The sequence below is a fragment of the Lithobates pipiens genome, unplaced genomic scaffold (genome assembly GCF_037356315.1).
Source record: "Lithobates pipiens isolate NorthernLeopardFrog02 unplaced genomic scaffold, aLitPip1_a1.2 Scaffold_8, whole genome shotgun sequence".
Lineage (NCBI taxonomy): Eukaryota > Metazoa > Chordata > Amphibia > Anura > Ranidae > Lithobates > Lithobates pipiens.
The window spans coordinates 481,788,571-481,804,722 of NW_027507903.1; the positions used below are offsets into that span (position 1 = coordinate 481,788,571).

Genomic DNA, 16,152 nt, shown 5'->3' on the forward strand with positions numbered 1-16,152 from the left:
AGGCCAAATTTACCCAGCAGTGACACAGACAGTAATGGCTCTTGTCAACATTATTTTCATACTTTGCTACATGTTGTATAGGAATGCAAACATACATTTGAATGGCAAACAAGGTGTTTGATCTGGTGTGCCTACAGTTCAAATATACCTTAGCAGGGCATGCTGCATCTAGAGAAAGGCAGCGCAACCCAAAGCAAGTCAAACACAACCTTTGTCCTGACATATGTGCCGCTCTATTAAAATCAGTTGGATTTAGTTGACCTGCATTCAGGGCTGACTGAAATTTGGCCCTGGACTTCATCCAGACCGGCCCACTTACATTTTGAGTGTCTCATCAGCACTCCCTTACATCAGAGTCCCATCACCAGCCCCTTACATCAGAGTCCCATCACCAGCCCCTTACATCAGAGTCCCATCACCAGCCCCTTACATCAGAGTCCCATCAGCGCTCCCTTACATCAAAGTCCCATCAGCACCCCCTTACATCAGAGTCCCATCAGCAGCCCCCTTACATCAGAGTCCCATCGGCAGCCCCCTTACATCAGAGTCCCATCAGCAGCCCCTTACATCAGATTCCCATCAGTAGCCCCCTTACATCAGAGTCCCATCGGCAGCCCCCTTACATCACAGTCCCATCGGCAGCCCCCTTACATCAGAGTCCCATCGGCAGCCCCCTTACATCAGAGTCCCATCAGCAGCCCTTTACATCAGAGTCCCATCAACAACCACAGTTCTGAAGGCAGCTTCTCTTCTTCCTCTCTCCAGTCATGTGATAACAAGTGATAGGGGAGAGAGGAAGGAAAATCTGCCAGCCGTCTATCTCCCCCTGCAGGCTGGAGGGAGCAGAAAGCCTAATGCTCTCTCCAGCATATGAGGGAAGCTGCTCCTGCTGACAGGAGTGAAATTGGCTCCAGGACTGCACCTAACTGGCCCATTGAGCCATCAGCCCACCGGGAATCTCCCGGTAGTCCCGATGGCCAGTACATGCCTGCCTGCATTTGAGGAAAGGAAATACAGCAAAACCACACCTTGAACATAAGCATTAAAAAAAAAAAACATAACACAGTAAAAGAAAAGGTCTTGGCTGTAGATACACTGATAGAATTTTATTTTTCTGAACCTAATATTAAAAAATAAGTGTCCTTTTTTCCAGAAATAAGATGGAAAGATTACCAGAGTGGATCCTTCTTCTCTTCCTGTTCAGCCTTGGCCACGGCTTCCCACCATGGGAGGACAGAAATGCTCTGATAGAAAAGGAGAACAGTCGCCGGGTTGGAGGCAGCATCATCTTGGGAGAGAGAGAAACAGAAGCCAATAGAAATCTGATGAAGATTAAAGCAAAGGAAATGAGTGAGGCGGATGCCACAGGGCTCTTTCCTCCCAACATGCATTTTTTCAAGGCCCGCAGCCTTATTGAGCAGAGTAAAGTATTTAGGATTCTAAGAAAGATGCCAAAAGGTGAGAGAGGACCATTGCCAAGGTCAGTCTTGCTTTTACAAAACCAAGTCATGTTGGATCAGCAGCTTTACCTCCTACAGGTCATATAGCAAAGCAGCACCCACTCCATGCTTTGAGTAACAGAGAATTATGGGAAAGTGTACTGGGTGGAGCTATAATGATTCAGCCTGTACAGTGTAGTCATAAAAGTATTAAACCATCTCCATGGTTCTTTATGTTTAGAGAACAGAATTGTCAGAAAGAACTCTGAGCTAGGAACTGCGACGACCTTGCAGGTTCATTCTCCTTAACAATAGTCGCATGACTGTTATAAAAGAACAACCAGCCACGCTCTGTGATCATAAATCCTATTTTAGTAAGCGGAGTCACAAGGCACATTGGCGATTAGTGGAAAAGTACCTTTTGTATTGGTGGCTAGTAAGGAAAAGTGAAATGATGGTTAGAAGTGCCCTCTTATACTGGTGGTCAGCATGGAAGTGTTCAATTGGGGGTAAGCGGAAGAAGTGCATACTCACATTGGGGGCCAAAAAAAAATACCCCTTCAGTGTTGTTCAGTGATGAAGTGTTCCCTACATTTGTGATCAATGAAGAAGGGCCCCCTTATATTGGTGGTCAGTAGAGAAAGGCCCCCTTATATTGGTGGTCAGTGAAGAGGACCCCCTTATACTGGTGGTTAGTGGACAAGGGCCCCTTTAAGCTGTTGGTCTTTGTTCTATATACAGTATAGTTGAGCCAGAAAGAGCACCAAAATTAGATAATGACAAACAAATGTATATAATGTTTTCTGACTCTGGAGCGACCCTTGTTTATTGGAGAGCTGCGAAGCTAGGTCATTTGTTCTAGTAAAGACCTCTTATCTGCTAGGGAATGATTCTCATCCAACTCCTTGCTCCCAATATGCCTTGAATCATTTTCATTGGTAGTGAGTGGAGAGGGCCCCTCACGTATATTTATTGGTGGTCAGTGGGGAAGGGACCCCTTACAGACACTTAAAAATACAGTATCATTGATGTCAATAGTTACTCACCTAAGAGATGAGAGTAGGGGCACCACTGGGTTTTGCCAAGTGGCATTGCTATATGTTCAATGAGCAGTGGCAGTTTGACTAGCAGTGTCTATACAGTTCCAGCACCAACCCCTGGAGGAACTCTACTTTGAAAAGTTTGCTCTAGATTGTTTAGACTTTTTAGAAAAAGCAATGATCTAATCACACAAGCATGATATAACAAATTCTAGTCTGCTATATTACAAGAATCAAGGTTTGAATCTTTTGTGTAGTTTTAGGAAATAATAGCAGCTGTTGAATGAAATGTAAAGGTCACTTTTAATAATATCAAACTGCAATATGACTTGTGTTTCATTGTATAATTGGAGTAATTCTTCTGTCTGCAGGGGGCGCACTTCATTTGCACGATAATGCAGTTGTAAGTGCTGATTGGCTGGTGAAAAATGCATCATACCTACCGGACTGTTACATTTGTTTTACCGACAATAAAGGGGTGAGATTCATCTTCTCCAAAGAGTCTCCAGTGGGTCAGCTGATACCGGGATGTTCGGATTGGCTGCTGCTAGCGACATATAGGAAGACCGTGCCAGATGTCACTGAGTTTGATAACAGGTCAGTCAAAAAATTTTCTGTTTTGAAGGATCTATTTAAAACAATAATTCTGGTAACTTTTTGTGCTCTTTCACATTTCTTAAGGTGAAAATGATTCCATGATGAGAACAAGTTCTTCTGTACAGCATGCTGGCAGGGGATAGGCTTTTAAACAAAGGTTGTGGACACTTTATAAAGAAAATGAGCTGTTATGCTGCGTACACACAACTGGTTTTCCTGTTGGAATAAACGCCAAAGGTTTTTCCGACGGAGTTCCGCTGAAACTGACGTGCCTACAGTAGGACAGGACTAGAAAAAGGAAGTTCAATAGCCAGTAGCCAATAGCCTCCGTCTCGTACTTGCTTCAGAGCATGCGTAATTTTTGGTCCATCTGAACAGCATATAGACGAGCGGTTTTACGGATAGGAATTTGTTCTTTCGGAAATATTTAAAACACGTTCTATTTCTAGGTCCCTCAGAATTTTCATAAACAAAAGTCAGATGAGGCATACACACCATCGGAATAAACGATGATAAGCTTCTGTCTGACTTTTTCTGTCAGACATTCCGCTCGAGGGTACGCGGCATTAGAGAATGCTCAGTCAGTGTAATGGGAATGTGTGTAACATTGGATCTGTAATTAGCTGGATGTTGGGGCCACAGCACAAGTCCCTGCCCTGCTCCTGTTCTTTTGCTAGAATGCAATCCCTCTACCTGAGCCCAAAACCTTTGCCATTTTGTGCCCTCTCCATTCCTGAGGCCTTTACAAAACATTCCCAGCCATTTACCTTTATATCCCAAGGAATATCCACACAAATGAGAAGATTTGCTGCACTTTATTTATGGAATTCAAGGATTGACAGAACAGTCACATCTTGTCAACATAAATTCCTAAGTCACTTGACAATACTTAGTCATCACTGTGGATTGTCCACAGTAGTCACATGTGAAAGCATATGCAGCACTTCAAGCAGCCGTCTCCCTCTAACAGTCTCCCCTTTCACCCAGGGTCAGTAATGCTCACAGGACTGAGCTCTCAGTAGGCACCTCTCCCATAGGTACAACTCACCTAGGACCCTCCAGGTGAATAGCCTCATTCAGGGAACTCTTGGCCTGGCCTAAAAGGCCTTTTGCAATCTACCCTAGCCCTCACCTCCACAAGGGTTAGAAAATCTAAAGCCAGATATCCTGGGTGCAGCACTATTCCTCCCCGACCTCTTGCCCTGTAAAGTGCTCCTGCGTGCTGGTTACATCTAAGCTGGTGTGAGGTGCTTGGCTTCCATGCCCCAAGTGTACTAAGGCTCCTCCTAATCTGGTTTATACTGTATCTGGGTGCTGACCCACCCATGAGGTTACTACAGGAGGGCTCAATCTAAAAGCATCTGATAACACTGTCTGTTGTAACCAGACACTATTTTGGCACAGAGCCACCTAGTGGCAGACTAGCTAGCTACACCTACACACTATGAGCGTGGTCTCATCACGCAAACTCAGACAGCCATGGATGCCTATGTGCAGTGGCAGGATCGTTAAGACCCACTCTATCTGCTGACACATATTTTATATGCATTACATAGGTGGTAAAAGGTTAACGTTCATCAGCATCCTAGTGTGTTGTACTAAGAGCATGTCACATGACATGAAGTATTCAGTTTTGCGTATTCCTAGCTTTAAATCTGCACTGAGACTGACAGCTCTACAAATAATCAGGAACCTATCAACGTGTCTTCTGTGATTACCAAGTCAGCTATGACAAGGTGATCACATACAATTTGTTAGTAAATAGATTTTGCAGCCTGTAGCTGTCACTATATTTCTTTCCATGTGCATTTGCTGTGTATAGAGAAACAGATACATTTTAAAAAGGACAGTACAGTGTTCAAAAGAAATATTAATTAAATTAATAGAATATATATATATATATATATATATATATATATATATATATATATATATATATATATATATATATATATATTGACTTTAAAATGTTTACAATTTTTTTCATTTGTCAGTTTATAATAAATCTGAGCATGTATTCTTCTCCTCAATTGTCACAAAGGAAAAGGGGGGATACAGTAACCTAGACTTTAATGATAATGTTAATAACACGTCAAAGAAAGTACCCTCATAGATAACAGAAAACAGAATGAGAAATAGACTTGCAAGACTTAACATGAACACCAGATGGTTTACACCCGAGGGTCCTTAAGGAACTTAGCCAGGTGTTACCTAGATTATTGTTCCTAATTTTTATGGACAGTTTACTGACTGGTATTGTACCATCTGATTGGAGAAAAGCTTGAACATCGGCTGTTCATCTGTTCGGCGAAATCAGAACTTTGTGGATCGTTCGCACCAAATTTGCGTGGCACGAAGGGCCCACAATGCACTACGCCATCGCAGTGCATTACTGGCTCATGATTGGCCAAGCATGCACTGTGACACTGCATGCTTGGCCAATCACAGCGCCGGCAGCGAGGAGAGCCATAATTGGCCACAGGCAGGATGTCTGTGGCCAATTATAGCTCAGGGGGTTTAGTACACGCCCCACACTATATAAGGCTGCCAGCGCGGCGGCTTTGTGTAGCGTGTTCCATCGTGCAGGGAAAGAGCTAGATAGGCAGGGACAGTGTGTTCTTTTCTCAGGCATCTTAAAGTTAAAGTGGTGCTGTGTGCCTCCAGCACAGTATACACCTGTATCCACCCTTTATTGCTGTTTTTCTCTAATTAAGGCATCTGCAGGAGTTAGTGGGTGTTGTGTGCCTCCAGCACAGTATACACATGCATCTACCCTTTATTGCTGGTGTTCTCTAATACAGGCATCTGCAGGAGTTAGTGGGTGTTGTGTGCCTCCAGCACAATATACACCTGTATCTACCCTTTATTGCTGGTGTTCTCTAATACAGGCATCTGCAGGAGTTAAAGTGGGTATTGTGTGCCTCCAGCATAGTATAAACCTGAAGATACCCCTTATTGCTGGTGTTGTCTGTTGCATATCTTGCATATTAGCCTTTCAAATTATCACTTTTGATTTCGAACGTTCGAGTCCCATAGACTTTAATAGGGTTCTAAAGTTCGTACGAATTTTAGGTCCGTTCGAAGGTTCTGGTGCGAACCGAACCGGGGGTGTTTGGCTCATCCCTAGTAATCAGCATGGATTCATGAAGAATCGCGCTTGCCAGACCAATCTATTAACTTTCTACGAAGAAGCAGGCTGCCATCTAGCTAAAGGAAGACCTGTAGATGTGGTGTATCTGGATTTTACAAAGGCATTTGATACAGTTCCCCACAAACATTTACTGTACAAACTGAGGTCTGTCGGCATGGACCATAGTGTGAGTACCTGGATCAAAAACTGGCTATAGGGCCAAGTCTAAAGGGTGGTTATAAATGGCGAGTACTCGGAATGGTCTGGTGTAGAAAGTGCGGTCCCCCAAGGATCTGTCCCGGGACCAAACCTGTGTCATTTATTCATATTTGATCTAGAGGATGTGATAAACAGCTCAATCTCAGTATTTGCAAATGATACAAAGCTAAGCAGGGCAATAACTTCTACGCATGACGTGGAAACCTTACAAGAAGACCTAAAAAAAATAATGGGACAGACAATTACATGGCAAATGAGGTTTAATGTTGGAAAATGTAAGGTAATGCATTTGGGTGCCAAAAATACAAAAGCAAGTTACTGGCTAGTGGGAGAACCTCTGGGGGTATCTAGAATAGAAAAGGACCTGGGGGTCCTAGTAGATGGAAGGTTCAGCAATGGCATGTAATGCCAGGCTGCTGCAAGCAAAGCCAACAGAATATTGGCATGCATTAAAAAGGGGATTCATTCCAGAGATAAAACAATAATTCTCCCAATCTACAAGACTCTGGTCTGGCCACATCTTGAGTATGCCGTCCAGTTCTGGGCACCAGTCCTCAGGAAGGATGTGCTATAACTGAAGAGTCCAAAGTAGGGCAACAAAGCTAATAAAGGGGCTGGAGGATCTCAGCTATGAGGAAACACTACAAGCAATGAACTTATTTTCTCTGGAGAAGAGATGCTTGAGAGGGGATATGATATTGATGTACAAATACCGTACTGATGACCCTAGCATAGGGAAAAAACTTTTCAGTGAAAGGGAATCTAAAAAGACACGCTGCCATTCATTAAAAGTTCTTCAGTTTCAGAGCAGTAAGGATGTGGAATTCTCTTCCACATGCAGTGATATCAGCAGAGAGTGCTGATAGTTTACAAAAAACTACTAGATGGGCACCTTATCGACCACAGCATACAGGGGTATATGATGTACTATTGACATAAACACACACACACACACATCACAGGTTGAACTGGATTGACTGGTGTTTTTTTTTCCAGCCCCGCCAACTATGTAATTATGTAGGGTGTTTGTTAAAACTTAAAAAAAATAAAAGACAATTGCATCAAGATTTATTTTGGTAGGCAAGTTATTGTCAAGTGAACTAATGCATTATGACACTGCAAAACCTATGTTGGCCATAGATAATTGATTTTTTTTTCTTTAACAGCTAGTGGGCTGATTGAGAAAAAACAAACAAATTCCCCCATCCACACAAATGAGGTTGAAAGAGGAATCCTTCCCACGGTGACATTGTATTCTGACAGTGAGGAGTCTCCGCTGTCAGAATGCACTGATCAACGACTGCAGCCACTGCTGTACCAGTTGAATTTCAATGCATAGGTGACCTGTCGTCATGGAATGTCTCGTTCTCACCAATTTTCATTAATTTTGTGTTGTGATTTTCAGCACAGGCAGAATATATAGGCATGATGGAAACTATTGCTCTCAACAGGACCTCTTTCTTCAAAAAACATTTGAGCTATGGTGTTTAAAAATAATGTTTTGTACCTACTTTGTCAGTTCCTTCAGCTGTTTCAAACATACAACATGATCAAACATTCTCATGTTAAAGCACCTACCTGTCATATGTATTTCAGCCTGATCAGAAACCTGACTCTGCTAACGGACACTCCGGAACTAGATTATCCCACCCAAGATGTGGTTTGGCGCAGGTTTGAGGGTGCTTTCCGTACTGCAGGTGGTCTATTTTCCTATGCTCCAGTCTTCAAAGCTTATATCTATGAGGGTATGCGAGAGCTCTACGAGGACGGCGTCCAGTACATTGAACTGAGAGCCATGCTAGTACCGGTGAGAGTTAGGGAGGAGCAAGAGTTTTCATTCATCTGAAATTTTGGTGGAAGTCAGAAATTGGCAAAATGCACTGCACCACAAAAAGTAAGGTAGAAATTGTATTGTATCCATTGCACTCCTCACAGGATCGCCCACAGTTCATGTAAGGCAGTGATGGCGAACCTTGGCACCCCAGATGTTTTGGAACTACATTTCCTATGATGCTCAACTGCAATGAAGAGTGCATGAGCATCATGGGAAATGTAGTTCTAAAACATCTGGAGTGCCAAGGTTTGCCATCACTGATGTAGGGTGTTGTAGTGAATTGGTGGACGGCCCCACCATACAATCTTATGAAAATAAGTATCCGCACCAGTACTACTTAGAATAGTGATAATCTTGTCCTTTATTCACATAAAGCAACAGGCATTACACACCAATGTTTTGGGATGTCACAGGCAGGGGCGTATCTACCATGAGGCAAACTAGGCGTTTGCCTTGGGTGACATTTTTGCAGGGGGTGGCACTGACCTCATGGAGAGGAGACACTATGAGGACTGCAGAGGAGCAGTGGTGTTGCTATGGGATGCGGACTGCACCTGGGTGCCAGAGGGGTGATACCAGGGGTAGCCATGGACTGACCGTTTTGTGACAGGGGAGCGAAGCTGAAGCAGGAGGCGGCAGTGGATGCAGCCTCCAATCCCAGAAGTAGCTCAATTGGGTTGGAGTCCCAAGTTTTGATTGTGCCTTAGCAACTTTGCTACAAACAGCTGGTAAAAAGGAGCTGGCAGGCTGCGTGTAGATGAGAGTACGGTGTCGTTTTATTTGGGGGTGGGAGAGTCCTCTGGTGTAGTACTGGGGATAGGGGAACCCCCCTCTCTCTTAACCCCTCCCCTCTCTCTCACTTCCATCTCTCCCTTCCTATTCCTATCTCTTCTCCTAGCGAGGGGGGGGGGGGGTACTGTGGAAGGCTAGTGAGAGGGGTGGGGTGAGCACTGTGGAAGGCTAGTGGGGGACCCTAAATACCCACTCTAGAAGGAAGGGGTGGGACAAACTTAGATGGGGGGGGGCACGTGATTTTAGTCTTGCCTAGGGCAGCACAAAACCAAAATACACCACTGGTCACAGGATACTTTTTTCAAGGCAAGTGATCTCCCTGCCTTGAAAAGGGGATCCTGCAAGATCCTGAAACATCAGCCTGTAATGCCTGTTGCTTTATGTGAATAAAGAAATAGGTTATCATTTCCAAGTTGTTCTGGTGCAGATCGTTATTTTCCAAAAATTAAAGTGGTTGTTGGTGACTTTTGAGCTGCCATAGGCTTTTAATAGCTCCTGAGTGTTACAGTAGCTGCTTTTACTGGGCCAAATAAACATACCCATTTTAGCTTAATTACTTTAGCTTTTTTTCCACAGAAAGAAGAAAACAAACAGTTAAATAAGTAAAAAAAAAAAATCACTTTAACAGTAAGAAAGAATAAATAGATATGTAAAAAAAACACAATTACAAACAACACCAAATTAAATAATGTAAACGATGCTAAATGCACAGGGTCGGCCCTTACCATGGGTCCCGGAGGGTCCACTGGACCCAGGCGGAATTTTAAGAAGGGTGGCAGAGTGCCTAACACACTGCCCCTTGGGTCACTCCCGGCGCTCCCAGAACCTGGATTCTTCCAGCCTGATCTCTGCTCCAAGATGAACAGTGAGGCCGCGTACACACGCGGGGACTGTTCGCTCAACTTTGTCCGTCAAACAGTTTCAGCAAACAGTCCGCTCAAAATTAGCATGGACGGACTTGCCCACACACGACGAACGAACAGTTTGCTGAAACCGTGCGCGATGACGTGAACGGCACGTACGACGGGACGGAAAATACAACGTCCTATACACTGCATTACAACTTTCGGCGTGTAAATCCTTTCTGAGCATGCGCGGAACTTAGTTTGACGAACAAGCCTACACACGAGGGGACTGTTCGATGAAACCAAGTTTCAGCGGACAGTTTTTCGGAAATTCCGAAAAACCTTGTTCAGCAAACTGTTCGCTGAAACTGTTCGCTGAAAGCCCACACACGGGCGGACTGTCCCGCCGAAACACTGTTCAGCGGACAAAGTTGGGCGAACAGTCCCCGCGTGTGTACGCGGCCTGAGGCCCGGAGGACAGGCTGACTGGGGGCTCGGAGAAGAGGACGAGCAGAAGGTGGAGGCTGCCAAGGAGCCACTGGAAGGAGCAGAGCAGTGAGAGCACCTCCAGATCAAGGAGACTGGGCGCTGCTTGCTGCTGGCCATCAGGTACCGGGCATCCTACACATACCTACATGCACACTGAGCATGCGGGGGGGGGGGGGGTGAAAATAGGAACAGGGCTATGTGGTATCTCTCAGCCCTCCCCCCTCTCTCTTACCCCTCTCCCTCTTACACTCTACCCCTCTCTCTCTCACTCCCCCCATTTCTCAGCTCCTCCTCTGTCTCACAGCCCTCCCCTCTCTTACCTCTTTCTCACCCACCACCCCTCTCTCTCTCACCCCCTCTCTCACACTCCACCTCTCTTTCTCTCACCCCCCGTATCCAGGGCTGGACTGGGACAGAAATTCGGCCCTGGACTTCATCCAGAACGGCCCACTTACATTTTAAGTGTCCCATCACCAGCCACTTACAACATAGTGTCCCATCAGCACCCCCTTACATCAGAGTGTCCCATGAGCATCCCCCTTACATCAGAGTGTCCCATCACCAGCCCCCTTACATCAGAGTGTCCCATCAGCACCCCCTTACATCAGAGTGTCCCATCAGCACCCCCTTACATCAGAGTGTCCCATCAGCACCCCCTTACATCAGAGTGTCCCATCAGCCCCCTTACATCAGAGTGTCCCATCAGCACCCCCTTACATCAGAGTGTCCCATCACCAGCCCCCTTACATCAGACTGTCCCATCAGCACCCCCTTACATCAGACTGTCCCATCACCAGCCCCCTTACATCAGAGTTTCCCATCAGCAGCCCCCTTACATCAGAGTGTCCCATCAGCACCCCCTTACATCAGAGTGTCCCATCAGCAGCCCCCTTACATCAGAGTGTCCCATCAGCACCCCCTTACATCAGAGTGTCCCATCAGCACCCCCTTACATCAGAGTGTCCCATCACCAGCCCCCTTACATCAGAGTGTCCCATCACCACCCCCTTACATCAGACTGTCCCATCAGCACCCCCTTACATCAGAGTGTCCCATCACCAGCCCCCTTACATCAGAGTGTCCCATCACCAGCCCCCTTACATCAGAGTGTCCCATCAGCACCCCCTTACATCAGAGTGCCCCATCACCAGCCCCCTTACATCAGAGTGTCCCATCACCAGCCCCCTTACATCAGACTGTCCCATCAGCACCCCCTTACATCAGAGTGTCCCATCAGCACCCCCTTACATCAGAGTGTCCCATCAGCAGCCCCTTACATCAGAGTGTCCCATCACCAGCCCCTTACATCAGAGTGTCCCATCAGCACCCCCTTACATCAGAGTTTCCCATCAGCAGCCCCCTTACATCAGAGTGTCCCATCACCAGCCCCCTTACATCAGAGTGTCCCATCAGCACCCCCTTACATCAGAGTGTCCCATCACCAACCCCCTTACATCAGAGTGTCCCATCACCAGCCCCCTTACATCAGAGTGTCCCATCAGCACCCCCTTACATCAGAGTGTCCCATCACCAACCCCCTTACATCAGAGTGTCCCATCACCAGCCCCCTTACATCAAAGTGTCCCATCACCAGCCCCCTTACATCAAAGTGTCCCATCACCAGCCCCCTTACATCAGAGTGGCCCACTGAGCCATCGGCCCACCGGGAAACTCCCTGTAGTCCCTATGGCCAGTACATGCCTGCCCGTATCTCCCAGTGCTCCTGTCTCTTAACCCCCGTTTCTCACCCATCTCTCTCTCACCCACCCTCATTCTCACTCACTGTTTCTCTCTTACTCTTACCCCCTCTTTCTCTCACCCACATACTCTCTAGCCCCCCTCTCTCCCTCACCACCTCTCTTTCTCTCACCCCCTTTCTTTCTCTCACCCCCTCTCTCTTTCACCCCTCTCTCTCTCACCCACTTTCTCTCTCACCCCTTCTCTCCTACTCCACCCCCTCTCTTACCCCCCTCTCTCTCACTGCCCGTCTCTCTACACCCACCTTCTCTCTCATCCCTCTCTCTCTCACATTCCATCCCACTCTCTCTCTCTCACCCCCCTCTCACACTTCACCCCTTTCTTTCTCTCTCCCCCTGTCTCTCAGTCCCCCTCACCCCCTCTCTCACCGCCTTTTCCTCTCTCTCTCACTCCCCCTCCCCTTACTCAGCCCTCTCTCACCCCCTCTCTCTCTCTCCCTCTCCCACACTCTCCCGCTCTTTCTCTCACACAACCCCTCTATCTCTCTCAACCCCCTCTCTGTCTCCCACCCCTCTCTCTCTCTCTCAACCCCCTTTCACGCTCACTCCTTCGCTCTTACACTCACCCCTTTTCCTCTCACTCTAACCCCCTTCTAACTCCTAACTCCCTGCTCCCTCTCTATATCACTCTCACCTCTCTTACCCCCTCTCTCTCCAGCCCCCCCCCCCTCACTCCCACCTCTCTCTCACCCCCTCTCTCTCTCATGCTATAAAATAATGGATGTGGGGGCCTTTTGGTGGGCGTGTTGTTGTTTGTTTTGGGGGGGGAGGGGGCAGCATTTCATTCTTGGACCCAGGCAGCACAATGTCTTGGGCCAGCTCTGTACATGCACCACCACCTCCCAAAAACACACCCTTTTTAAAAATAGCTAGATTATTTTCAGGCAAATTTCACAGAGGCAGCTGAATGAAGCAGTAACTTCACACAATAAATTTTGCTAGATCACTCTGCTCATTATTGACCCTTTGTCCCAAATAACATGTATTGCAATATTTCCTCCCATAGGTATATGAGCTGGACGGTACAACTCATGACAGCTTCTGGGTAGTGGACACCTACAGGAATGTGGCCAGGGAGTTCATAAATGCTCATCCGGATTTCTTTGGACTTAAGATCATTTATACAGTTCACAGGTAATACTGTGATATTATGGGCATTCCATAGCCAGGAAGGACTATTAATACAAATCAGTAAAATAACATTTCATTACAAAACACAAGACACTTGTTTATCATGATACACAGGGCTTTAGCAGACTAAATGTGGTCTACTGGTTCACACTAGAACGCGGTGTGGGAGACCTGTGCTCGGTGCGTGTTTCTCACACCATGGTCAAAATGGTCTGAAAACACACTGCACTCAAATCGCACAGGAATGTGGACCATGTTTCTGTGCGATTCTGGTGTGAACTGGCCCTAAATATCCCCCCTCTGTTTTTCTTTCTTTTTGAGGGGGGAGGGGGCACAGTTATAATTTTCAAAAACTGTACCACCCATGGCAGCTGGTGCATTGATTGTATCTCAATACTGGTGCTGATTGTGTGATTAGTGGAGATGACCAAATCTTGCCAAATTCTCTTCCAGCACTTCAATAGTGGATGCCAAGAGTACTTTAGTAGGGAAAAATTCTCAATCTACTCAGAGAACTGCAAGGCATGTCAGAGATATATAAATGTATATTAATAATAATAGTGTATGACTGTAGTAGGGACATTAGAGTGCAAGCTCCTCTGATGTAGAGACTGGTGTAACTGGCACAGTGCTTTCTATCCACTTGCCGACCAGCCGTCGCAGTTTTACTGCGGCAGAATGGCACAGCTGGATGAAACAACGTTATGTAACATCGCTTTGTGCTGTGGCTACTAGGGGGCGCCTGTTTGCCTCCCGAGCCAATGCGAGTGCCCGGTGGTCACGATCACCACTGCGCTCCTGTGATCGCCGCTGACACACGGAGAACCGGGATCTGTGTGTGTAAACACACAGTTTCCGGTTCTCTGAGGGGAGAGCAGACATATCGTCTATTCATACAGAGTACGAACAGCGATCTGTCATCTTCCCTGCACAGTCCCCTTCCCCCTTCAGTTAGAACTCACACTAGGGAACACATTAACCCCTTGATCACTCCCTAGTGTTAACCCCTTCACTGCCAGTGACATTTTTATAGTAATCAATGCATTTTTATAGCAAATGCCAATGGTCCCAAAAATGTGTCAAAATTGTCCGATGTGTCCGCCATAATGTCGTAGTCCCGATAAAAATCGCAGATTGCCGCCATTACTAGTAAAAAAATAATAATAATAAAAATGCCATAAAACTATCCCCTATTCTATTTTGTAGACGCTATAACTATTGCGCAAACTAATCAATATACACTTATTGAGATTGTTTTTACCAAAAATATGTAGAAGAATACATATTGGCCTAAACTGAGGAAAAAAAATATTTTTTTATATGTTTTTGGGGGATATTTATTATAACAAAAAGTAAAAAATAATGCTTTTTTTTTCCAAATTGTTGCTCTTTTTTTGTTTATAGCACAAAAAATAAAAACCGCAGAGGCGATCAAATAACACCAAAAGCAGGCTCCATTTGTGGGAAAAAAAGGACGTCAATTTTGTTTGGGTGCAACATCGCACGACTGCGCAATTTGCAGTTAAAATGACACAGTGCCGAATCATAAAAAGTGCTCTGGTCAGGAAGGGGATGAAATCTTCCAGGGCTGAAGCGGCTATACAGCACTGCAGAATACATCAGAGCTATATAGATGTATAATAATAATAATAATAGTGTGTGACAGTGGGGGGAAATTAGAGTGTAAGTTCCTCTGATACAGAGACTATTCTCTGTACAACGCTACAGAATACTGTATGTCAGAGCTATACATGTATATTAATAATAATGTGTGACTGTAGTGAGACATTAGAGTGTAACTTACTCTGATGCAGACACAGGCATTATTATGTATAATAATACTGGTTTTATTTTGTGAAGTGTTGAGTAATACAGTATGTAGGTACTATATAAATATAGGGTTGGATGTCTATTGACCTTTCTTACTTTGCTTTAGTTGCTTTTTATTTCAACAGACACTGTGATGTTTCTAAGGTGAAGGATGCCATTCACACTGCGATGCGGCTGATATCTGAGTTCCCTGACATCATTGCTGGCTTTGATTTGGTAAGTTCTGCTTGTGTTAGAATATTATTCCAAATTCATAATTTGGCACTTATAGGTCTTATATTATATTCATGGCAAGCATGCAAAACATATTTAGTTTTATGATTAGTCATAATAAATATAGTATGTGTGAATGACCTTAATCAATTGATTTGATATGATTCTTCATCTAAAGCTGAGTATTGCTAAAAGATTCTGGTGTATGAGAATGGCATATAAGGTATCTTGGTATAGAATGTTATGAGAAGACACAAATAGACACGTATCTACGTAGCTAGAGGAATAATACATATTTGTTTATATCCTGTTAAGTTAGTTTAGTATAGTCTCAGTCATATTAATAAGTATTAGTATGTAATTAACCACTTGTTTACTGGGCACTTAAACCCCCCTCCTATCCAGACCAATTTTCAGCTTTCAGCGCTGTCGCACTTTGAATGAAAATTGTGCGGTCATACAACGTTGTACCTAAATAGAGCTTTCTTTTGGTGGTATTTGATCACCTGTGCGATTTTTTTATTTTTTTTATTTTGTTTTACAATTTTATAACAGGTAATTTTTGTGCGTCATTAATGTACGCTGATGAGGCAGCACTGATGGGCACCGATCGGTTACACTGATAGGCAGCACTGAATTCTCTCAGAAGTCTAATGGCCCGTACACATGATCGGAAATTCCACCAGCAAAAGTCAGATGAGAGCTTTTGGTCGGAAAATGCGATCGTGTGTATGCTCCATCGGACTTTTGCTGGTGGAATTTCGGCCAGCAAAAGATTGAGAGCTTGTTCTCAATTTTTGGGTAGGAAAAAGTTGAGATCGGAAATTACGATCGTC

The 16,152-nt window shown here is 45.1% G+C and overlaps 1 protein-coding gene across 2 annotated transcripts in view; it reads left to right on the top strand.

Moving 5' to 3' along the window:
* ADA2 (adenosine deaminase 2) overlaps positions 1–16,152 on the top strand; it is a 79,998-nt gene that overhangs the window by 34,703 nt on the left and 29,143 nt on the right. For both annotated transcript variants that reach the window (XM_077468870.1, XM_077468871.1), the window contains exons 2-6: positions 1,154–1,458; positions 2,851–3,076; positions 8,022–8,232; positions 13,149–13,276; positions 15,229–15,319. In XM_077468870.1, coding sequence (XP_077324996.1) covers positions 1,161–1,458; positions 2,851–3,076; positions 8,022–8,232; positions 13,149–13,276; positions 15,229–15,319 — 954 coding nt within the window. In that variant the 5' untranslated portion in view covers positions 1,154–1,160. The remainder of the gene's footprint in view (positions 1–1,153; positions 1,459–2,850; positions 3,077–8,021; positions 8,233–13,148; positions 13,277–15,228; positions 15,320–16,152) is intronic.